General features: G+C 43.4%; 1 protein-coding gene across 3 annotated transcripts; it reads right to left on the bottom strand.

Annotated features, from left to right (window-relative positions):
- Positions 1–121: 121 nt before the first annotated feature.
- si:dkey-71d15.2 (SH3 domain-containing kinase-binding protein 1) lies at positions 122–19,470 on the bottom strand. Of its 3 annotated transcripts, XM_067423178.1 has the most exons (9): positions 18,997–19,470; positions 8,353–8,617; positions 8,195–8,226; positions 7,827–7,899; positions 7,453–7,553; positions 6,349–6,456; positions 3,483–3,697; positions 3,099–3,162; positions 122–791 (listed from the first exon to the last, which is right to left on the bottom strand). In XM_067423178.1, the coding sequence occupies exons 4-9, from the start codon at positions 7,852–7,854 to the stop codon at positions 753–755; spliced, it is 555 nt and encodes a 184-aa protein (XP_067279279.1). In that variant the 5' UTR covers positions 7,855–7,899; positions 8,195–8,226; positions 8,353–8,617; positions 18,997–19,470; the 3' UTR covers positions 122–752. The 3 variants fall into 3 exon arrangements, with proteins under 3 accessions (XP_067279279.1, XP_067279278.1, XP_067279280.1); XM_067423177.1 differs by lacking the exon at positions 18,997–19,470 and having other exon boundaries at positions 8,353–9,152; XM_067423179.1 differs by lacking the exon at positions 18,997–19,470 and having other exon boundaries at positions 8,195–9,152.
- Positions 19,471–23,535: the final 4,065 nt, after the last annotated feature.

The raw sequence follows: 23,535 nt of genomic DNA, 5'->3' as shown, positions 1-23,535 counted from the left end.
AAGTTTTTTGTTTTTTTTAATTGATCAAATACATTTTTATTTTCATTGTTACTAAAAGCCCTGTTTTTTACTTTGTAGTCATCAAAGAATCCTGAAAGTATCATGTTTCCACACAAATATTTTTCAGCACTGATAATAAAGTTTCTTGAGCAGAAAATCATCATATTATAATGATTGCTGAAGGATCATTGGAGACTGGAGTAATGATGCTGAAAATTCATCACATACTATATCACAGGAATAAATACACATTTTAAAATATATTACAAAATTGAAGAGTTAAACGTTATAATAATATTTCATGATATAATGCATTTACTGAATGTTTGATAAATGCAGCCTTGTTTAGCATAAGAAACTTCTTTCAAAAATATTTAAAAATGACTTTAAACTTATGAACACGGTATTCATAGCATTAGAATCCCCTGCACAAAAGAGACGACTTTGTTAGATATAAAGATTATAAAGAATGAAATGAAATATCTTACATTAATCTGACATCCCAGCATTAAAGGTATTAATTGAAACTATATAGATTGATGCCTTTTTCCAGTCATCTTCCAAGGTTTAAAACCAAAAACATTATTTTATATTACCCATGTAGCAACAGTGTAAGGCACTAACACAATAAGTTTTCCCAATACAAATTCTCAAGAGTCCCTCCTCAGTTTCTCATGTCCATTCTTGAGTTTGCTCATTGAGACCCACGGTGGCGTATCTGTGTTCGTGTTGATGGATACCTCAGAGTTGGCTCACTTGGACATGTGTTTCTTAAGGCGTTCTACTTCAATCTAAAACAGAGCACAAGTGAGAGGGTCAGTGATACATACTGTCAATCAAATTATCACCAACCTTCATGTTAGAAGACCTATTATTTGTTTTTGGGTACCATTAGAATAGGTTTTCATGCTTTAATGTTAAAAAAAAACACATTTTTCACACATTTTACATTATTCCAGCTCTTCTCTTCAGAGTCTGTCAATAATGCTCAGTTTAGCACAATGTGCTTTGGCCGGCTGGACCAGTGTGTTGTGATTTGTCAAACGCTTCAAGTGCGTTTGAGAAATGTCACCCTATAGTTAACATAACCGTGAGTTTCAACCAGGCCTCACCCTTTATTTTGCATATGCCTTGGGCAGGAATTATTTAAATGAGAAATATTGTGACGTGTTCATTCCTCTAAGAAAACTCAAGACTACAATAGAGGTGTTTTTTCATTGCTCAAACAGCAACATTGTAGCCTGACGTGGTCATACTCATTTCTAGTCAGAATATGAGTCTGAAACTGCTCCATTGGGCTGTGATTATAGGGAGTGTTTCAACCGAACCAGGAAAGACCTCAATTGGATAGAGCTACAACCAATCAGAGCAACGAAGCAACGCATTGTCATTGTCAGTGTTGCCCATGGTGTTGCCAAGTCCGCGTTTTTTTTTCCGCGGGCTGTTTTCTATGTCCCCGGGTTGAAGCGACTATTATGTGATATATAGACCCATGAGTGCGAATTTTAGCATGCAAGCATGCCAAAATAAAACACATTTTACCCCCCAAACACCATTTTTTTTCCGGAGAACCCCCCCAAGAAGCTATTGTTTAGGGCTAGTAGTTGGCGGATTTTGTTGTAAAAACTTGGCAACCCTGTCTGCACGCGAGCTGGTATCAGGCTGGAATACACGATCTTTGCCGTTGTTGTAAAAAAATAACATAATTTAAAGATACACAGAGTACTTACCCAACATGATCATTTTTGAGAGAAATTGTGATGGTGAATGCATATACAAACAAGCTCTCCGTTTAAGATTTGAACAAATATAATCCAAGCCCCTTTGATGACGTGCATGATTATGTTGCTGTTCATCATCTGTCCGTCATCGTCTAAAGCCCGCCCTGATGATTTCATTGGTCGAACAGTTTCTGTTCAGAGATAATTACTCCTCTATGGAGCGAGGCCAGACCGAACCGCCCGACTTAAAAATGTTGTGGGCGGAGCTAAGTATAATAGGTCCACTTTAAAGCAAAGTACTTTATAAAAGGTAATGAATGAAACACCTAGTTAATTTTTAGAGCAGGTGTTCTCAATCCTGGTCCTTGAGGGCCACCGTCCTGCAGAGTTTAGCTCCAACCCACACCAGTGGCCTGTTGCACAAAGCTGCCCAGGTAAGTTTGAGATTAGTTTGAGCAAACTTAGTTTTTTGGGGCTGAAGAAGGTGGATTGGTTTTTAGCAGTGCTCTTCATGGTAAACTACACTACATAGCTAACCTGCTCTGGAGCAGGTTTTATTCTGGTTTAGAGATCACAAACCCAAACTGGACCAACCAGCTGCAAGTAAAGATCCAAAAACCCACACCTCCTAGCAGTTTATAATGTGCATATTTTGGTGCTAGTTATTTATTATATTTATATTATATGAATTATAATCCCTTTAAATTTATAATATGTTCATATAAATATTATATTGGCTGACAAGTAGCCAAATAGTAATATAAATATAATACATGCATTCATAATTCTTTTAAACAACGTGTATTCATTTGAGCTCTTTGTGAACCTAAAATTATTAGGCATATTTCTTTGATTCACATCATCTATTGATAGTCAGATAATCTTTAAGCTGCCTTTTCAAATTTTCGCTGCATCAGCGGTGTTTATTCCTGCCCTGTAAACGCATTTAGTTTCATGATAATTATCAAAAACGATCTCTCAATCTTCAGAAGAGAAGTGAATCAAACGGACACTTTGATTGGCTGTTTGCCACATGTGTCACACTTTCAGGTGGTGCACGCTCTTCAGAGATAATCTCTAACTCTGGATTAAACCTGAATGTTTACCGAGCTTTGAGAAACGGTTGAACTTGATCTAAATCAGGTTGCATTTATCTGGATTTGTTAACTCTAAACCTACTCTGAAACTCAGTGTTTGTTCAGCTAGCTTCATGCAACAGGCCTCTGAACCAGCTAATCAAGCTCTTCAGGATTACTAGAAAGCTACAGGCAGGTGAGTTTGATCAGGGTTGAAGCTAAACTCTGCAGGACAGTGGCCCTCGACGACCAGGTTTGAGAACCCCTGATCTAGAGGCTCTTGACTCATTTTCATGCTTACTTGCAGTGACAACCGCATCTTCTTTTCTTCATCCAGTTCGTTCATGAGCAGTCTGATCTCTTTTCTGAAACGCAATGCCGTTACATTTACAGAAATATAAGGATAAGTGTCCCAACGTTTTTATTTAGTTTACATTAGGGGTGTAACGATTCGTTTTAACAACGATTTGATTCGACTAAAACAAAACAGTCACACTGATTTAAATTTTTGGCTAAAAAGTTAATGAATCGATTTCAAGTCACTGAATCGTTTTGGATCATATGATTCTAAATGAACCAATATCTTACTTAAATCGTATCGACAACCTCAAATCATGATACGAATCGAATCGTTGTTAAACGAATCGTTACACCCCTAGTTTTCATGCATCCATATTGCACTGACTTCTGCTGAGTCCTTAGCGTATCCAGTTCATCGCGAAGATCTCGGAGCTCTGCTCTCATCTGCTCTAAGGTGGCGGGGCCTTGAAGGGCCGGCCGGGGTTTAGCTGCTAATAATGCCGAGAGATACGCAGGGAGCTGTGGAGTGCTTGTTGTGCCGGAAGACGAAGAAGACGAAACCTCAGGTGTGGGGGCAGAGGTACAGTTGCTGACAGGTTCCTAAAAACAATTGAAGGGACAATCCTAATCATTTAATTTCAGGAGCAGTTTGTCCTCTAAGGCAATGTTTCCCAACCACGATCCTGGAGGCACACCAACACTGCACATTTTGTATGTTTCCTTTATCTGCCACACCCATTTCAGGTCTTTGAGTCCACTAATAAGATGATCATTTGAATCAGGTGTGTTTTATTAGATGCACATGTGCAGTGTAGGTGTGCCTCCAGGATCGTGGTTGGGAAACACTGCTCTAGGGGTCTCACACTGCCAGGGGCCCCAAACACCCATTGGTGCAAGCTGTTAGTAAATCTGGCCCGTGTATTTTATTTGTTTACTTGCATGTCATATGGCCATTAACCAACATCAGATAATCATGAACATGCCAATGTGTTGCTAAATTATTGAAATATTAAAGGTTTAGTTCACCCAAAAATGATATTGATAGGAATAGTTCACCCTAATGTCGTTCCACACCCGTAAGACCTCCGTTCATCTTCAGAACACAGTTTAAGATATTTTATATTTAGTTCGAGAGCTTTTCTGTTCCTTTAATGAAAGTGTATGCACACTATACATGTCCAGAAAGGTAATAAAAGCATCACCAAAGTAGTCCATATGTGACATCAGTTAGTTAATTAGAATCTCTTGAAGCATCAAAATATATTTTGGTCCAAAAATAACAAAAACTATGACTTTATTTAGCATTAGCCCTATTTGCATGGGACTAGTATTATCTAGGGACCTCTGGTGATTTGTAATAATTGCAGAGAATGTCTGTGATCTTAATCCCGTGCGAATCGGCCATGTCTGTAAAGTAAAAATTCCCCCGCAAATTGCCAGGATTAGGCGGATCATAATATTTTTGCAATTTTGTATTTATTATTTTGTAATATCATGTTTGTTTTTTTCCCGGTGCGCATTTCTACCTTTATCTTTCATGAAGAATGTTGGCTCCGTAATAATCCACACCGTTATGAACTCCCGTGTGCCGGCACGGATTATACTTTCACTTTAGAATGAGTATCAATTTGGGAGCAATTTTTGCTTGAATGGTGTGTTTAATATTAACATCTATTATATTCTTAATGAAAAACATAACAATAGAACAGTACAATGACAAGCTCGCTTAAATGGATGCTTTTATATTTAGCTTTGAAACGGAATCTTCCACCGTATATTGTCAACTTCTCACTCGTGATAAATGAAATCTGACTCCTGCCGCTGGTCTGTGCTCAGTTCATGTCGTCTGTTCTCTAACTGAACGAAATTCTGTTTATTACTATAAAATAATCAAAACGATATGATGCCTGTTTATGATTTCATACAGCTAGTTCTATAAAGAAAAAAAACATTTACAAGTCTTGACATCATATCCGGGAGAAGTCAGTAAATTAAAGTATCCCGTGCGATTGTGACACGCAAAGCACAGATGTGGGGGAGGAACTTTTAAATCACAGAGGTCCTTAGATAATACTAATCCCGTGCAAATAGTTCTATTGTCTTCTCTTCCATGTTTGTTTTCCATCCTCAAATAAAGATTTGAACGGTTATGAATCGGCGTATTGATTCATGATTCGGATCGCGTGTCAAACTGACAAATTGCTGAAATGACTTGACAATGGCGATCCGAATCATGAATCAATACTTTGATTTATAACCGTTTGAACAGTATGGGTAAAATCTTTATTTGAGGATTGAAAGCAAACCCAGAAGAGAAGGCAATGCTGAATAAAGTCGTAGTTTTTGTTATTTTTGGACCAAAATGTATTTTCGATGCTTCAAGAGATTCTAACTAACTAAAGCCCCTTTCACACTGCGATTCCGGCAAATACACGGATAATGCGACCCGGCATTTGTTCCCGGGTCGCTAGATTTGGTCCATTCACACTGCCAGCGAAATACTGTAATATGTGCGCTTTCACACACAACGCTTAACAGTCCCGGGTCGAGTTGACACGTGACATCCTGATGTGACGTATAATGGCGAGCGATCTCAGCTTCAGTGCGGATAGTAAGGAGCTCCGTGGTCTCGACTTGTGTCCAGTTTGCACACATTTCTGCTTGTTTAATTTTAGTTTCTTTTGTATACGAACACTCTCTGCGTTTAAAACACTGACTAGCTCTTCTGGCACTGCAGGGTTGTATTATTGAAAAAACAAGCTCTAGGAGTCGCACGATAACTACGTACACGTTGCGGCATTAGTTTCGGCTTTTGTTCACACAGCGCTCGTCCCGGGTCGAATACCGCAATATTACTAGGACCCCGACCCGGGTCGAATTCGGTAATCAATTCCGGGACGTGGTTGCTTTCACACAGAAGGCGACCCGGCAATGTTCCGGGAATATTGCGGGTCCGACGTGCAGTGTGAAAGGGGCTTAACTGATGTCACATATGGACTACTCTGATGATGTTTTTATTCCCTTTCTGGACATGGACAGCATAGTGTGCATTCACACTTACGGGTGTGGAACGACATTAGGGTGAGTCATTAATGGCATAAATTTCATTTTTTGTGACCTAACTCTTTAACTTAAATCTCAGGCCTCGTTCAAGTAGATATTTACTTCTAATGCATTTGATTGACAGAAAACTTTGGAGCCCCTGAGAAAAAAAAAACAGAATTCAGACAGATTATTTGTAATAAACTTACTTTGGTGTCTTTGGGTTCAACTGTGTAACTATAAAGAAACTTGAGGGCCAGCAAGTCTGGTTCCTGCTTAACTTCATTCATTTCCTGTCCTGCTTGTTCCTCGACATCCTGCAAAGGGAGCACTATAACACTCAATATATTCGCAAAGGATGAGCTTTTATTCTCTAAACTTCAGTTTTATGTTCTAAAATGTATCTTATCTCATATGGTTTCATCCTATAAACACAACAACACAATTTTATTCCAGAAATACTGTCATTAAATGAATTACGGAATTTATTTACATTTATTTATACACAAGTGGTTCCCAAACTGTGGTGTACCTCTGGGTTGAAGCCCCTGATTGTGTCAGACGAATAAAATCTGAGTTATATAAAAAATGTCCTGGCTCTTCCAAGCTTTATAATTGGGAGTGAATTGTTGGGTCATTTTTGAAGTCCATAAAAGTGCATCTATCCATCATATAACTGCTCCACATGGCTCCGGGGGGTTAATAAAGGGCTGGACCTTTATTGGACCAAAATGTGTTTTCGATGCTTCAAGAGATTCTAATTAACTAACTGATGTCACATATGGACTACTTTGATGATGTTTTTATTCCCTTCTGGACGTGGACAGCAAGTGGGCATACACTTACATTCAAAGGACAGAAAGCCCTAGGACTAAATCTAAAATATCTTAAACTGTGTTCCGAGGATGAACGGAGACCTTACGGGTGTGGAACGACATTGGGGTCTTAATGAAAGAAATTTCATTTTTGGGCAAACTAACCCGTTAAATGCCTTTAAATTAGAGGTGTTACGGGAACCACTGTTGTACACTATTAGTCATTGCAATGTACTGAGATGTACACTGCAAAGTTAAATATAACTCAAGGACATCCTGACACAGACACTGTCTGTCAAAACATGACAAACATTCTGTCTACACATTTCCAGCAGATGTAACAGTGTGTGAAATAATCGGAACTCATTGGTAAATACACGCCTTTATGTAACGTTCACTTAATACAGATTATTTTCCCTATAATTTAAAATGTATGACAGCTCAAATGCCATGGCTTGTTCAAGCAATAATTTAATATCTAATAATTCACTTACTGACATGATTAACTGAGAGTGTGTTCTCCAGTCTGTTGCGCTCGGTCAGAATACGCTGTCGCTGGTTCTCTAGAGTTGACACAATGGACTTGAAATCTTCAACATCTGCGATGACGAGATACAAAATGTGGGAAATAACGAACATATAGTTCAGAGGGAAAATGAAGTACCAAGGGAATAAATATATTAAATATCTTATTCTATAATTAATAATAAAATGCAATAACATATACAATATGATTTTAAGAGAAATAAAATAAATGCAAAAAAATAAACCAAGCACAATTTGGTCAAAAAATACATGAAAGATAATCTTATTTTAAAAGTTTGAAATGTAGTTAAGGACTCTTATTTGGTAGATGAATGAAGATGTCTTACCAGTAAGTGCGGCTTTGTAGTTGCCCATGGCAACATGAAAAAAAGGGGCTCATGGATCTGAGAGGAAAACAAACTTCAAAAGCACAAACGAATACTAATTTAGATGTACAATATAAGACAAATATTTCATTTAATAATCGTTTTCGTACGCATTGGGGTTTCAGTAAATATCGTATAATCTTGCTTTTGCAATTGCAATTCTTTTTAAGTTTGTTTTTGTTTATTAACCTTCTTGTCAGCATGCACTGTGGTCACTACATGAATCTATATATAGTACTTCTCACACCAACTGTGTTGTAATTGTACACCACCATGACAGAGACAATTGTTGAGACTAAGTTTAGCCGAGGACAGAATATCTCACGTACCAGCCTGATCCAGCCTAAGAAATACAGACAATCTGGGAAAGAGAAATAAAATAAGACATTCACATTATATTACAATAACCGATGCATCTAAAACTTATTGTAGTTCCAAAGTCCAACAATGAAACACTGAGGTTAGAGGTTTGGCCCAGCAAACTCACCTGTCTCTTTATTGAAACAGTAACTTCCCAGTGATCTACAGCAATACCTCCAAAACTGTCATTTCTTTATGCTCATCCTCTGTCTTTCACGATGATGGTGTTGTTCAGCTCTTCTGCATTGACACTGTGGCGTTTCTTTTCTTCTTAGGAGCCTGTTGACTCTACTCTCTCCTTTTATGGAGCCCCCCAAGACACCAATCAGACTTAGGACTGGAGTCATACACACGTCCCAAACACTTGTCTCTTGCCTCTTGTCCCACTTTCTCTGTGTTGTACAGTAATAATAATTTGAACTATTTAGATCAGGGGCTGATTAAGAGTAACGTAGTTTTTTATCTGATAGGTGATGCAGCATGTATATCAAAGAAAATACAAATCCTCTGAATGATGATGGGGGATTCTGGGTTGAGCCTATCATTTAATTTAGCTTATTTATTTATTTATTAATCAGCCTAGAGAATTAAAGAACTGTTGATCAAACTGGACAGATTTTGTCTGATTTTGTCTCAATCAGCTCCGTAGCTTCTGAGGTCACAAATTCGGGCACTGATAAGGACAATAAGACACTGATGACTCTATTTCCGGCAACATGACAACGTCCTTATTGTACAACATCACTACTGTTATTTATGAACAACAGCAGAACTTAAAGCTGTGGCCTGTTAGTTTTGCCTGTGTTGCCATCTCTGTTTGAAACCTGCAATTGCAGTTATTTGCGGTATTATCATCTTCATTATCATCTTCATGCGGTATTAGCTCTTCATTCAGCGCAGAAGAATCTAATGTTTTGAGGTAGGGATGTGCGATATCATGTTAAATAATGCGATATGCGATACAATATTGCAATTAGTATGTAAAATCTATTTCAATTATATTAAAAACAATATTTAAAAACTGAGATTGAAACCATTTGTGTTTCACATGAAAAGAAAGCATCGCTACAACTTCTCTGAAAGTGACCAGCAGTGTTTTAGCAAATTTGTGTCACAAATTGTTCATGTTTTAGTGTGTGTGTCAAACGAGACTGCAAATTATTGTTTTTCGCAAAATATTGTGTTTAATAACTAAACTTAATAATTACTAGAATTTAGAATTCGAGTTTAGTAACTCTTTTTAACGTCAAGCAAGTCACATAAGTAACAGTAATGTGCCCAGTCTATTCTCTGCCCAATGTGTTACCTAAAACATACACTTTTCACAATGTTGAAGTAGCCTGTGAAAATCATTCAGATATTGCAACCCATTGCGATATGCATATTGCGATATGTACATTTGCGATTTTTCGATAATTTCGATATATTGCACAGCCCTATTTTGAGGAGTATGTGTGGCTTTCATTTATTCACCGTACCGGTGTGGATGCTGTACTGCGGAATCACAGATTCTACGTCTTGGAACTATGACCAAAATAAGAATTTTCCCCCTCAAAATGTCATCTGAACAAGTAAATAACATGTCTTTTTATTAATGCAAAAGTGTGAATGTGTCAGACAGAGAGAGGGCGGGCAGCCTTCTGTCATACATTTTTGGGGGATGATGTTCCATTCTGAGACAGCAGTCATCGTATCTGTGTTCATTTTATTATTTAATTAAACCAATTAAATTAGTTTTTTCTTTGTGACACTTTTGTCCTTTGTAAACAGAAAATATATTAAAATAACAGTTGCGAAATAATGTAGCGTACGACCATGCTTTGACCATCTTGGAACTGTATACCCTCTGTTTTTCCCCTCAATGTAATTTCTACAGTTATTATTTATTTACATATACTGAAAAAATAGGAAAACACACATTGTCCAATTTATTTAATCATATTATTTATCTACGCAACAAAATAGTTTTTCTCTTCTAAACTTGATTTCTTTGCTTTCGATTAATGTAATTCTCTAAAATGTGCAATCAACTAGATTACATTATCTGGGGTGAATGTGAACCATGATTCGAATGGTTCGATACTCGAACATGATTTTTGCTGAAACTGTAGTTGTCAGGGTTCTGCCCTGGCAGCTCTGTCTGTTTTGTCTTTGTTTAATGTTTCTATGTTTGTTTTGTGTCTTAGTACTTGGATCTGTCTCTCTCTGTGTTTGTCATGTGTTCCTCTTGTCCTACCTCCTTGTTTGCTGTTACCACGCCCCCTTGTTTAGTCTGGTCTAGTCCTCGTTTCACTAATTGTGCTCACCTGTTCCTCATGTGCTCTGGTCCCTTTATATTGTGCTACCTTCCCTCATGTCTTTGCTGGTTCGTTGTGTATGTTTGTGAGCGTTTGCTTGTGCGTTCATGTCTCTAGCTCCTTGTCTAGCTTAGTCTAGTCTTTTCTAGTTTTAGTGTCTCCTGTTTTTCTAGCTTTGCATTTATTTTCAGTTTTTTCTTTGTTCCTGAGTTTTTGAGTCTAGTGTAGTTTCTGTCTTTATTTTGCTCATTTTCTCCAGGTTTTATTTTGGCATTTCTCTTTAGCCTTATTGTTTAGTTTTCTTGGTTTCGATAGCTTACATTTTTATTTTTCCTGTTTTCCACTTTTATTTCTCAGTTAAGTCTTTTTATAGAGATTAGTTTTGTTTTATTTTTCCTTGTTTTCTAGCTCCAGTTATTATTTTAGTTTTTGTTTAATTTAGTCATAGTTCTTAGTTTGTCTGTTGTTTCTTGTTGTCTTGTCTAGTGTCTTGTGTGTGTGTCCTGTGTTTTCTGTCCTAAGTTTTTCCCTGGCCGCTGTCGCCACTGCCTCTCAGCCAAGAAGGGAGCTGATTCTGTGAGACCCTCAAGCCCTTGGTTCCTGCCTGGATTGGTTCACCATCGCCCTGCCTGGTGTTGCCTCACGAGCTGCCGTCAAGTTCATTGGCTGCCTGGACTGGTCTCAGTGGTCATCCTCCCCTGCCTGTCGTCGTGGTGTCTGTCCCCTGCCCTGGTGTTTGGACTGTCACTCATCCACTACCCTCTTGTGTCTTGTTGATCTGTCTTTTTAATAAACTGTCCTTTTGTTCACTCTGCATCTGGGTCCTCCACTTCCTGATCCTTGACAGAACGAACCAGCCAAGATCAGACCCAGCAGAATGAGCTTCCGTATCGTTCCTCCTGTGACTGCTCAAGAGAGGTTGGCACTCCAGCAGGGTGTGGCATCCCTTCGCCAACAGGGCCGGGAAGTGCGGTCCTTCGCCCAGTTCTTCTGGACAATGGCTAAGGGCCTTGAGTATGATGATGCAGCCCTCAAGGATGCCTTCAACATCTGTCTGGATGACCCCCTACCACAGTGGGAGATGGAACAACTTAGGATCCTGGATTTCTGGAACTTCTCCAATTACTTGCATCACCGCAGGGATTGGCAGATCCTGACACCACCCGAGCCAGTCGAGCCCACACCTGTCAGTCCAGAGCCCACACCTGTCAGTCCAGAGCCAGTCGAGCCCGCACCGGTCAGTCCAGAGCCCGCAGCGGCCAGTCCAGAGACCGTCGAGCCCGCAGCGGCCAGTCCAGAGACCGTCGAGCCCGCAGCGGCCAGTCCAGAGACCGTCGAGCCCGCAGCGGCCAGTCCAGAGACCGTCGAGCCCGCAGCGGCCAGTCCAGAGACCGTCGAGCCCGCAGCGGCCAGTCCAGAGACCGTCGAGCCCGCAGCGGCCAGTCCAGAGACCGTCGAGCCCGCAGCGGCCAGTCCAGAGACCGTCGAGCCCGCAGCGGCCAGTCCAGAGACCGTCGAGCCCGCAGCGGCCAGTCCAGAGACCGTCGAGCCCGCAGCGGCCAGTCCAGAGACCGTCGAGCCCGCAGCGGCCAGTCCAGAGACCGTCGAGCCCGCAGCGGCCAGTCCAGAGACCGTCGAGCCCGCAGCGGCCAGTCCAGAGACCGTCGAGCCCGCAGCGGCCAGTCCAGAGACCGTCGAGCCCGCAGCGGCCAGTCCAGAGACCGTCGAGCCCGCAGCGGCCAGTCCAGAGACCGTCGAGCCCGCAGCGGCCAGTCCAGAGACCGTCGAGCCCGCAGCGGCCAGTCCAGAGACCGTCGAGCCCGCACCTGTCAGGCCAGAGACCGTCGAGCCCGCACCTGTCAGGCCAGAGTCAGTCGACTACAAATTGTCATGCCCTCGAAAGCGGAAGAAGAGGAGAGCCCATGCCTGCAAGTCAGCTGCCATTCTAGATGCTCCTCATCTGTTGGTCCAGGAGGGCCGGAATCAAGCGGCTCCAGCCCCTGAGCGCAGTCCAGTGTCGGCTCCAGCCCCTGAGCGCAGTCCAGTGTCGGCTCCAGCCCCTGAGCGCAGTCCAGTGTCGGCTCCAGCCCCTGAGCGCAGTCCAGTGTCGGCTCCAGCCCCTGAGCGCAGTCCCGTGTCGGCTCCAGCCCCTGAGCGCAGTCCCGTGTCGGCTCCAGCCCCAGAGCGCAGTCCCGTGTCGGCTCCAGCCCCAGAGCGCAGTCCCGTGTCGGCTCCAGCCCCAGAGCGCAGTCCCGTGTCGGCTCCAGCCCCAGAGCGCAGTCCCGTGTCGGCTCCAGCCCCAGAGCGCAGTCCCGTGTCGGCTCCAGCCCCAGAGCGCAGTCCCGTGTCGGCTCCAGCCCCAGAGCGCAGTCCCGTGTCGGCTCCAGCCCCAGAGCGCAGTCCCGTGTCGGCTCCAGCCCCAGAGCGCAGTCCCGTGTCGGCTCCAGCCCCAGAGCGCAGTCCCGTGTCGGCTCCAGCCCCAGAGCGCAGTCCCGTGTCGGCTCCAGCCCCAGAGCGCAGTCCCGTGTCGGCTCCAGCCCCAGAGCGCAGTCCCGTGTCGGCTCCAGCCCCAGAGCGCAGTCCCGTGTCGGCTCCAGCCCCAGAGCGCAGTCCCGTGTCGGCTCCAGCCCCAGAGCGCAGTCCCGTGTCGGCTCCAGCCCCAGAGCGCAGTCCCGTGTCGGCTCCAGCCCCAGAGCGCAGTCCCGTGTCGGCTCCAGCCCCAGAGCGCAGTCCCGTGTCGGCTCCAGCCCCAGAGCGCAGTCCCGTGTCGGCTCCAGCCCCAGAGCGCAGTCCCGTGTCGGCTCCAGCCCCAGAGCGCAGTCCCGTGTCGGCTCCAGCCCCAGAGCGCAGTCCCGTGTCGGCTCCAGCCCCAGAGCGCAGTCCCGTGTCGGCTCCAGCCCCAGAGCGCAGTCCCGTGTCGGCTCCAGCCCCAGAGCGCAGTCCCGTGTCGGCTCCAGCCCCAGAGCGCAGTCCCGTGTCGGCTCCAGCCCCAGAGCGCAGTCCCGTGTCGGCTCCAGCCCCAGAGCGCAGTCCCGTGTCGGCTCCAGCCCCAGAGCGCAGTCCCGTGTCGGCTCCAGCCCCAGAGCGCAGTCCCGTGTCGGCTCCAGCCCCAGAGCGCAGTCCCGTGTCGGCTCCAGCCCCAGAGCGCAGTCCCGTGTCGGCTCCAGCCCCAGAGCGCAGTCCCGTGTCGGCTCCAGCCCCAGAGCGCAGTCCCGTGTCGGCTCCAGCCCCAGAGCGCAGTCCCGTGTCGGCTCCAGCCCCAGAGCGCAGTCCCGTGTCGGCTCCAGCCCCAGAGCGCAGTCCCGTGTCGGCTCCAGCCCCAGAGCGCAGTCCCGTGTCGGCTCCAGCCCCAGAGCGCAGTCCCGTGTCGGCTCCAGCCCCAGAGCGCAGTCCCGTGTCGGCTCCAGCCCCAGAGCGCAGTCCCGTGTCGGCTCCAGCCCCAGAGCGCAGTCCCGTGTCGGCTCCAGCCCCAGAGCGCAGTCCCGTGTCGGCTCCAGCCCCAGAGCGCAGTCCCGTGTCGGCTCCAGCCCCAGAGCGCAGTCCCGTGTCGGCTCCAGCCCCAGAGCGCAGTCCCGTGTCGGCTCCAGCCCCAGAGCGCAGTCCCGTGTCGGCTCCAGCCCCAGAGCGCAGTCCCGTGTCGGCTCCAGCCCCAGAGCGCAGTCCCGTGTCGGCTCCAGCCCCAGAGCGCAGTCCCGTGTCGGCTCCAGCCCCAGAGCGCAGTCCCGTGTCGGCTCCAGCCCCAGAGCGCAGTCCCGTGTCGGCTCCAGCCCCAGAGCGCAGTCCCGTGTCGGCTCCAGCCCCAGAGCGCAGTCCCGTGTCGGCTCCAGCCCCAGAGCGCAGTCCCGTGTCGGCTCCAGCCCCAGAGCGCAGTCCCGTGTCGGCTCCAGCCCCAGAGCGCAGTCCCGTGTCGGCTCCAGCCCCAGAGCGCAGTCCCGTGTCGGCTCCAGCCCCAGAGCGCAGTCCCGTGTCGGCTCCAGCCCCAGAGCGCAGTCCCGTGTCGGCTCCAGCCCCAGAGCGCAGTCCCGTGTCGGCTCCAGCCCCAGAGCGCAGTCCCGTGTCGGCTCCAGCCCCAGAGCGCAGTCCCGTGTCGGCTCCAGCCCCAGAGCGCAGTCCCGTGTCGGCTCCAGCCCCAGAGCGCAGTCCCGTGTCGGCTCCAGCCCCAGAGCGCAGTCCCGTGTCGGCTCCAGCCCCAGAGCGCAGTCCCGTGTCGGCTCCAGCCCCAGAGCGCAGTCCCGTGTCGGCTCCAGCCCCAGAGCGCAGTCCCGTGTCGGCTCCAGCCCCAGAGCGCAGTCCCGTGTCGGCTCCAGCCCCAGAGCGCAGTCCCGTGTCGGCTCCAGCCCCAGAGCGCAGTCCCGTGTCGGCTCCAGCCCCAGAGCGCAGTCCCGTGTCGGCTCCAGCCCCAGAGCGCAGTCCCGTGTCGGCTCCAGCCCCAGAGCGCAGTCCCGTGTCGGCTCCAGCCCCAGTTCCTAGCCCAGTGAGGGCTTCACCTTCTGTCCCAGGGCACACTTCAAGGCTGGCCGTCCCAAGAGCCCGCTTCAGAGGAGGCCGTCCAGAGCCCACCAGTCAAGCCCGGGAAGGGCGCTCCCGAGTCAGTTCCTGAGCCCGCCAGTCAAGCCCAGGAGGGCGCTCCAGAGTCAAGTCCAGTATCTGTCCCTGAAGTCATGTCCAGTCAGAGGTCCCCACCATTGAAGAGGCCCCATGCCTTTGTTGGTCGTGTGCCTAATACCCCTCCCATCCCACCCTCCCTGTTTCCTGGTCCTTGTGGGTTCCCTAGGTCGGCACCCCCCTGGTCAGCCCCTAACCACTCCCCTAGATTAATTTCCTCCCCAGTTCTGCCTCCCATGTTTCCTGTCTGCCCTGGTACTCCTAGTTTTGTTCCCCGCCCACCCTCCCAAGTGTTACCGCCTTTGTTTCCCTTGCCTAGTTTGGACGCCAGGGGGCGTCCATTGGGGGGAGGGTACTGTCAGGGTTCTGCCCTGGCAGCTCTGTCTGTTTTGTCTTTGTTTAATGTTTCTATGTTTGTTTTGTGTCTTAGTACTTGGATCTGTCTCTCTCTGTGTTTGTCATGTGTTCCTCTTGTCCTACCTCCTTGTTTGCTGTTACCACGCCCCCTTGTTTAGTCTGGTCTAGTCCTCGTTTCACTAATTGTGCTCACCTGTTCCTCATGTGCTCTGGTCCCTTTATATTGTGCTACCTTCCCTCATGTCTTTGCTGGTTCGTTGTGTATGTTTGTGAGCGTTTGCTTGTGCGTTCATGTCTCTAGCTCCTTGTCTAGCTTAGTCTAGTCTTTTCTAGTTTTAGTGTCTCCTGTTTTTCTAGCTTTGCATTTATTTTCAGTTTTTTCTTTGTTCCTGAGTTTTTGAGTCTAGTGTAGTTTCTGTCTTTATTTTGCTCATTTTCTCCAGGTTTTATTTTGGCATTTCTCTTTAGCCTTATTGTTTAGTTTTCTTGGTTTCGATAGCTTACATTTTTATTTTTCCTGTTTTCCACTTTTATTTCTCAGTTAAGTCTTTTTATAGAGATTAGTTTTGTTTTATTTTTCCTTGTTTTCTAGCTCCAGTTATTATTTTAGTTTTTGTTTAATTTAGTCATAGTTCTTAGTTTGTCTGTTGTTTCTTGTTGTCTTGTCTAGTGTCTTGTGTGTGTGTCCTGTGTTTTCTGTCCTAAGTTTTTCCCTGGCCGCTGTCGCCACTGCCTCTCAGCCAAGAAGGGAGCTGATTCTGTGAGACCCTCAAGCCCTTGGTTCCTGCCTGGATTGGTTCACCATCGCCCTGCCTGGTGTTGCCTCACGAGCTGCCGTCAAGTTCATTGGCTGCCTGGACTGGTCTCAGTGGTCATCCTCCCCTGCCTGTCGTCGTGGTGTCTGTCCCCTGCCCTGGTGTTTGGACTGTCACTCATCCACTACCCTCTTGTGTCTTGTTGATCTGTCTTTTTAATAAACTGTCCTTTTGTTCACTCTGCATCTGGGTCCTCCACTTCCTGATCCTTGACAGTAGTTCCCAGCATGCTTTGCTTGGGACTTGACAAGAAGAGTAAAATTGTTGAACTTAAGTGTTATTTTATATTTTTTGGGCAAAATTAGATAAAGGGAGACATTGTAGTGTTTGTTTAATTAAGTTGGAATAATTAGAAACATTTAAATGTTACTGGGTTACCATAGTGGAGAAGAGCAGAGCGATTGGCTAGGCTGCGGACCGAGACAGCCCGTCATTAAAGCTACACTGTGTAACTTTTTTAGTTTATTCTTGGCTAAAAACTCTTAGATCTTTCAAAAATATATGTGCTCATTAATGTATATTTACTGTTTTCAAGTAGTAAAGTATTCTCGCAAGTTTAGGCCCTGTCCACACGAACACGGGTATTTTCAAAACCGCAGCTTTTTCTACACCCTAAAAACTAATACTATGATTTACTCAATTTTTTTGGTGAAACATTTTTACACTAAAAAAATTGAGTACATTTTAAAGCAGTGAAATCAATTATAGACACCATATGAACTGAGTAAATGTAAGTAAAAAAATTAAGTAGATCTGAGTAACTGCATTTGTTACATTAACAAATTCAATTGAGTAGAAAAAAATGGGTAAAAAGCATTTAAAAACCAATATTTATGACTAATATGAACTGTTTTTACTTATGAGTATTACTAACTTGTATTGTATAACTTTAATTTCCTCTAAACCTTTGTAAAATACTCCACAGTCCACACAAACACACTTATACATGACATGGCCTTTATTGTCGAGTACAGCAATAACATTACAGCATATATTGTTTTGACATGTAAAGAATAACAGTTATTTTACAACATTTAAACTCATGTAACAGGCATTTTAGAAGTAAAAATGAAACATTTAAAAGTAATTAAAGTGTAATCAACCGGTCTGTTATCCCAGTTCCACCGTATCAGCGCTGTTTCTCGAGCCTGAGATGGACTAAGTTAACGTTAGCGGTCTGCGCGGGTGGACTTTGAACTTGAGACCGGTTTCATCGTAGCTGAAAGATGCTGCGAGGCGCCAGACTCCATAACCTGACAATAAACAAACAGTGCCCAGTTTAAATAAGATTTTATCATCCAAATTCATTATATTCATTATCTTTACGAATAAAGTTGTGTGTTTTGAGCAACACAGCAGGCATTTCAAAGACCAACGCCACACGTTAACTTAAGGTGACTCACACTGCGTCCCTAGATGTTGTTTTGAATTAAACAAAATGCCTTTTAGCACAGTAATGATTATATAGATAAAACAAAACATACAAACCTGAATTTCACAGAGGAAATGTCCCAATTCTGCGACGCTGAGAAGAAGAAACTGCTCTGGTGACTGAGGAGAATCGAGTAAACTTAGTCAATTTCTTCAGTGTGTGTTAAATATTAATAATCTTGATTTTAATTAAGTAATATTTGTGGTTCTTAAAACATATCGGTTTAATTTTCCATTCTCAAATATTTTGAAATAAATTTCACAAATGTATTAAGTATATTTAAATTAAATAATTGGTTATTTGAATACTAAATTATTTTAGTGAAAAAAACTTAAATATAACTATACATTTTAGACAAAATTAATCAATTTTAGTCAATTATTTTGGTATGTTTAACTAAAACCATCAAGTAAATGATATTGAGAGATTTTATTAAGTTAATAAAGTTAATTATTACTGTGATATTTACTAAGCCACTGAATTATTTTTTAGAGTGGACGCGGTTTGGCTGTTCGTCCACACGCAAACGCTGTATCCGGTTACTAAAACCGGACTTTTTTGAAAACTCCAGCCAGGGTGAAGATTTTTAGAAACTCCGGTTACAGCGTTGTCGTGTAGATGGTGAAACCGGAGATTTCGCTTTTTTAAATTGAAGTGCGCGCCGTTCTCTCCTTTGTTTGACGTCAGATTTTCCACATCTCCTTTTGTTTTACGTGAGTCGATTCTATGCGGTGGACTCCACTAACAGCGCTTATCACATGTATATCCTACAGATGTTCAGTTATTTCATTGTATTGCAGAACAAAGGCGCCAGAATGCAATAATACAAAATAGTAAAGCAAGTGTGTGAAGCTATACAGTCCACTTCGGCCCTGCACCTGTACAGTTACCTGTCACTGGGTCCAAAGTAAAGGAACTTGTAGAAGGGTTTCACTTGAGCCCATCGGAGCCAATGGCATCCCTCAGTCAGTGCAATGTGCATCGGTGCAGTGAATGGGACCCATGTGGAAATCAGGCAGCCAATCATAGCGTAGATTTGCGTTCTCATGTGGACAGATTTTTTTTTTTAAACCGTGCTTGTGTGGACGCGATTGTTTTTTAAAACGGAGGAGGAAAAACTCCGGTAATAAAAATACCCGTGTACGTGTGGACTAGGCCTTATAATATGCCATTCAAAATCCATACGGGTGAGGGGTTCGAATGCTGGTCGCCATGTTGCCCCTCCATCTTGACAGTACATTAGCCAAAGAGGTAACGTTACATACTCGTAAATTCAAGCTTCGTCTTTCGCGTTTTAACACTTGAAGGCACTCATGGACGTGGTCGAACTGGAAGCCATGTTAATCTTGGACTAAATCGGCCACTGTAGGAGTTAAAACGAAATCGGAATTAAGAGTTCAGAAACTAATATTCACTGGATTTACTATCTGGTAACCGTTGTTGATATTTCAAATCACCAAAACAAACACGCCCCTACCCCCAAAAGGGCCTCGCCCCTATTTTGATAGCGCCGCCCCACACATATAAACCCAGAAGCATCAACGGCTATGGCAGAATATCTGTGTATCTAATCCAGGTCGAATATTCAATGAAAAAGTCATCCCTTCTATCACAAAAACACAAACCATTCTTGTGAGCAACTCGATAGTACACGAGCAAGACAGTCCATCTAACGAACATATTACAATTATGACAAGATTAGAGTTACAGCAATCACAAAAACACACAAACCGCTCATGAACAACTCGATAGTACACAAGCAAACAGTCCAGCTAACGACATATTACAATTATGACAAGATTAGAGTCATAGCGATCACAAAACTGTTCTCATGAACAACTATACCACGAGCGACAGTCCAACTAACGACATATTACAATTATGACAAGATTAGAGTTACAGCAATCACAAAAACACACAAACCGCTCATGAACAACTCGATAGTACACAAGCACACAGTCCAACTAACGACATATTACAATTATGACAAGATTAGAGTGATAGCGATCACAAAATCACAAACTGTTCTCATGAACAACTCTATATCACGAGCCGACAGTTCAACTAATGACATATTACAATTATGACAAGATTAGAGATAGCGATCAAACTGTTCTCATGAACAACTATAGAACACAAGCACGACAGTCCAGCTAACGACATATTACAATTATGACTGCATGGATAAGGGTTATATAGATCATGAAAAGAGTAAACAAACATAAATTTGGAGTATTGTATCTTACTTGTTGGAGACATTGTGTGAGCTGCTTGAAGCACACAGTGAGGAGATTTAGATGCTCCATACGGTGTGGAAATTAACGGGTCTTTATCATCGCTGAAGTGAGCCACAATACGATCGCAAATGAAGTGAACATGACACACAACATAGTCAAGCAGCATATATTAGGCTAGTTCTCGGCTAATGTCCGTCATGTGTGACTCGTGTGTTTTGAATAATGACGTGCACAGAGCGAGAGCGAGCGCTCTTCTCACCATCAATAGTAGTAGACACGCCCCTTACCTGCTGATTGGCTACAAGCTTGTTATTCCACTCTGCCCGTGTCCTTTTTCTAAAACGTTTTTGAAATAACACTTATCCCACCTTTAAAGAGCATTTCAAAGCACTTGATATGTTCACTATGTGCTATTGCTGACTAGAATGAAAGCTAGTTAGTACAGTCTTATAAATCAGTCAAGTGACCACAAAAATATACAAAAACAAAATAAACTTGTGATTAGATTAAAGAGACAGAGTCTCAAGTCCCCCTGCGCACACCACTATTGTTAGGGAGCCATACATTTTGAGACTACTCAGTTGGGTTATTTAAAAATTACTTTATTCAATGATGTTGAAGTTATGTGAACAAATTATATTTGTTTAACTTAATTGATTCATGATTGGTTTAACGCAACCCGTTGATTGCAATTGAAGACCATGTGCGGAAATAATGGAGAAAAATTTAGAAAAATTGGAGCCGCATGGAGAAAAAATTTCCATGGAGAAAAATCCTGGAATGTTTTCCAAAAAAAAGACTTAAAAAAGACAGGCATGAACATCTTGGATGACATGACATGGGGGCAAGTAAATTATCAGGAAATTTTCAATTTAAAGTGGTCTAATCTTTTAGCCATGAAGTCCCTAAACATGAAACGAGAGTCAAATATTTCAATTGACAGAACCAATGCGTGGATCACGCCAGCCCGCACTTTGAGCCTTAAAAAAAAAGTGCAAGTTCTCCCACTTGGAAATCATGGAGGGGTCTGGACAGCTGAAAAAAGATCCACTGTTGGAGCAATCATTAGAAAATGGAAGAAGCTAAACATGACTTTCAATCTCCCTCGGACTGGGGCTCCATGCAAGATCTCACCTCATGTCGTGGGATCTCAATGATCCTAAGAAAGGTGAGAAATCAGCCCAGAACTACACGGGAGGAGCTGGTCAATAACCTGAAAAGAGCTAGGAGCACCGTTTCCAAGGTTACTGTTGGTAATACACTAAGACGTCACGGTTTGAAATCATGCATGGCACGGAAGGTTCCCCTGCTTAAACCAGCGCATGTCCAGGCCCGTCTTAAGTTTGCCAATGGCCATTTGGATGATCCAGAGGAGTCATGGGAGAAAGTCATGTGGTCAGATGAGACCAAAATAGAACTTTTTGGTCATAATTGGAGGAAGAAGAATGATGATGAGTACCATCCCAAGAACACCATCCCTATTGTGAAGCATGGGGGTGGTAGCATCATGCTTTGGGAGTGTTTTTCTGCACATGGGACAGGGCGACTGCACTTTATTAAGGAGAGGATGACCGGGGCCATGTATTGCAAGATTTTGGGGAACAACCTCCTTCCCTCAGTTAGAGCATTAAAGATAGGTAAATGCACAATCATTTGAATATACTCCAGGGTTTCTACTGATACAAAGCCATATGCTAATCGCTGAAGTAAACCTTTAATAGTAAAAGCTAATCTAATTAATTTAAATTTCAGCATTTATTAAACAATACAATAGGCTATTAAAATCAGAAGTTGTATTTGTATTTCATGCACTGTGAACTAACAATGAACAACTGTAAAGATTAATACTGTGACACAGAGGCGTAGCACCAAATTTTGGGCCCTGGGCACAAATCATCTATCTGAGCCCCAGTACCAAACACCATAAGCCCCGTTTCCACCACAGGAACTTTACCCAGGAACCAGGAACTTTGGGTGGTACTTCGTGTGTTTAGACCGCAGGAACCAGGGTCTAAATGAAGTTCCGGGTAAATATTTCCCCCTCCAAATGGCCCTGCTCGCGAGGTAGTACTTTTTCAAAGTTCAGGAACTTTCGAGGGTGGGACTTGGGCACTGAACATGCTGATTGGTTTAGCTCACTCAGCATTTTATTTCAACGGGCATTTTTAAAAGTCTTTTGCGAGGTTCGGTCTCGTTCAGTAATTTTTTTTTCACCATGTAAAGTTGTAAACGACCTGACCAATTACTTTTAAGTGTGCGTCCTTACATGACGTGACAGAGCGCGCCGCGCTCATGTTGACAAGAGAGGAAAGCTAATTTTTCTGAGGGGTAAACTTTTTATTTCGTAAGTTATGAAGATAATGTTGGATTATACACTGCGTATATTGCCCCAGGCAATTTTTACTTTAACTGCGCCTGACAGAAGATTTTTTTTTTCTGAGATGATTATTACACTTTACAACAAATAAATAGCTATAAATAATACTGTATTAGTCCTGGTGGCCATTAAGAGTTGCTATGGCTACAGTTAACACATTCCAGCTGCTGGAGAAAACAGCGTTGACATTTTTGATGCGGCAGACAAACTGCATAGGACAAAATGATTGCGATTGAAAGTCATCACATGTAAACACTAGATCGGTTTAGATAACGTCTCATGTAAATAGTCCACTAAATCTTTCAATCGGTACACACACAAATGATTACCGTCCGTCACTGACTTGGAGGAGCAGTCGTGCGCAGTCCTACATCTGATCACCGGACTAATTTGCCTAATCTTCTCGGAACTTTAGATCGCGGTGGAAACGCAGACAGTTGCAGGTCTGGGGGGAGAAAAGTTCCTGTAAAAAAGTTCCTGGTACAAATTGTTCCGGGTAATTTTGGTGGAAACGGGGCTATAGTGATACCAATGGGTGGGGTATTGCATTTTTATCATAAAAACACCTAAAATGTGAACAAAATAAGCCATTTGTACATAAATGCTATCTATACAAATGTTAGTGCATATTTATATGTATGTATGGAAAACGGACTTCTTCTTCTGACTATATATATATATATATATATATATATATATATATATATATATATATATTTTTTTTTATATATATATATATATATTTACGCTCTATGCTTAGTCCTACAGGCAATTACATACAAGACTATACCAACTGCGAGGCCATAAATATTTAAATAAATATTTAAATACTTTAACATATGAGCATTTACCTTTAATAAACAAAATAAACACAAACGTAATTCTCAAGCTAAAACAAAATAAAATGTAATAACTAAGTGTATGTTATAACATGTAAAGTGTTTCCCATTTGACTATACATATATATTAGTATTATTTCATTCACATTCATGTTGTAACAAATAATACTGACAGAAAATAGCCTGAGATTTAATGGGAATTTGTTTCTCTGAAATAAAACAAATAGGGCATATAAAAAATATTTGTACAAATAAAATACAAATTTAAACGGCACATATTAAAAAATAAAAACCTGCAAAAAAAAGTTGTTGTGTTCTCAAGTTTTTGTGTTTTAAGCCCATGGCCATACT

Source organism: Pseudorasbora parva, chromosome 18 (genome assembly GCF_024679245.1).
Source record: "Pseudorasbora parva isolate DD20220531a chromosome 18, ASM2467924v1, whole genome shotgun sequence".
Classification (NCBI taxonomy): domain Eukaryota; kingdom Metazoa; phylum Chordata; class Actinopteri; order Cypriniformes; family Gobionidae; genus Pseudorasbora; species Pseudorasbora parva.
Note: the sequence above shows the minus strand (reverse complement) of the source record. Positions and strands in the feature narration are given on the sequence as shown.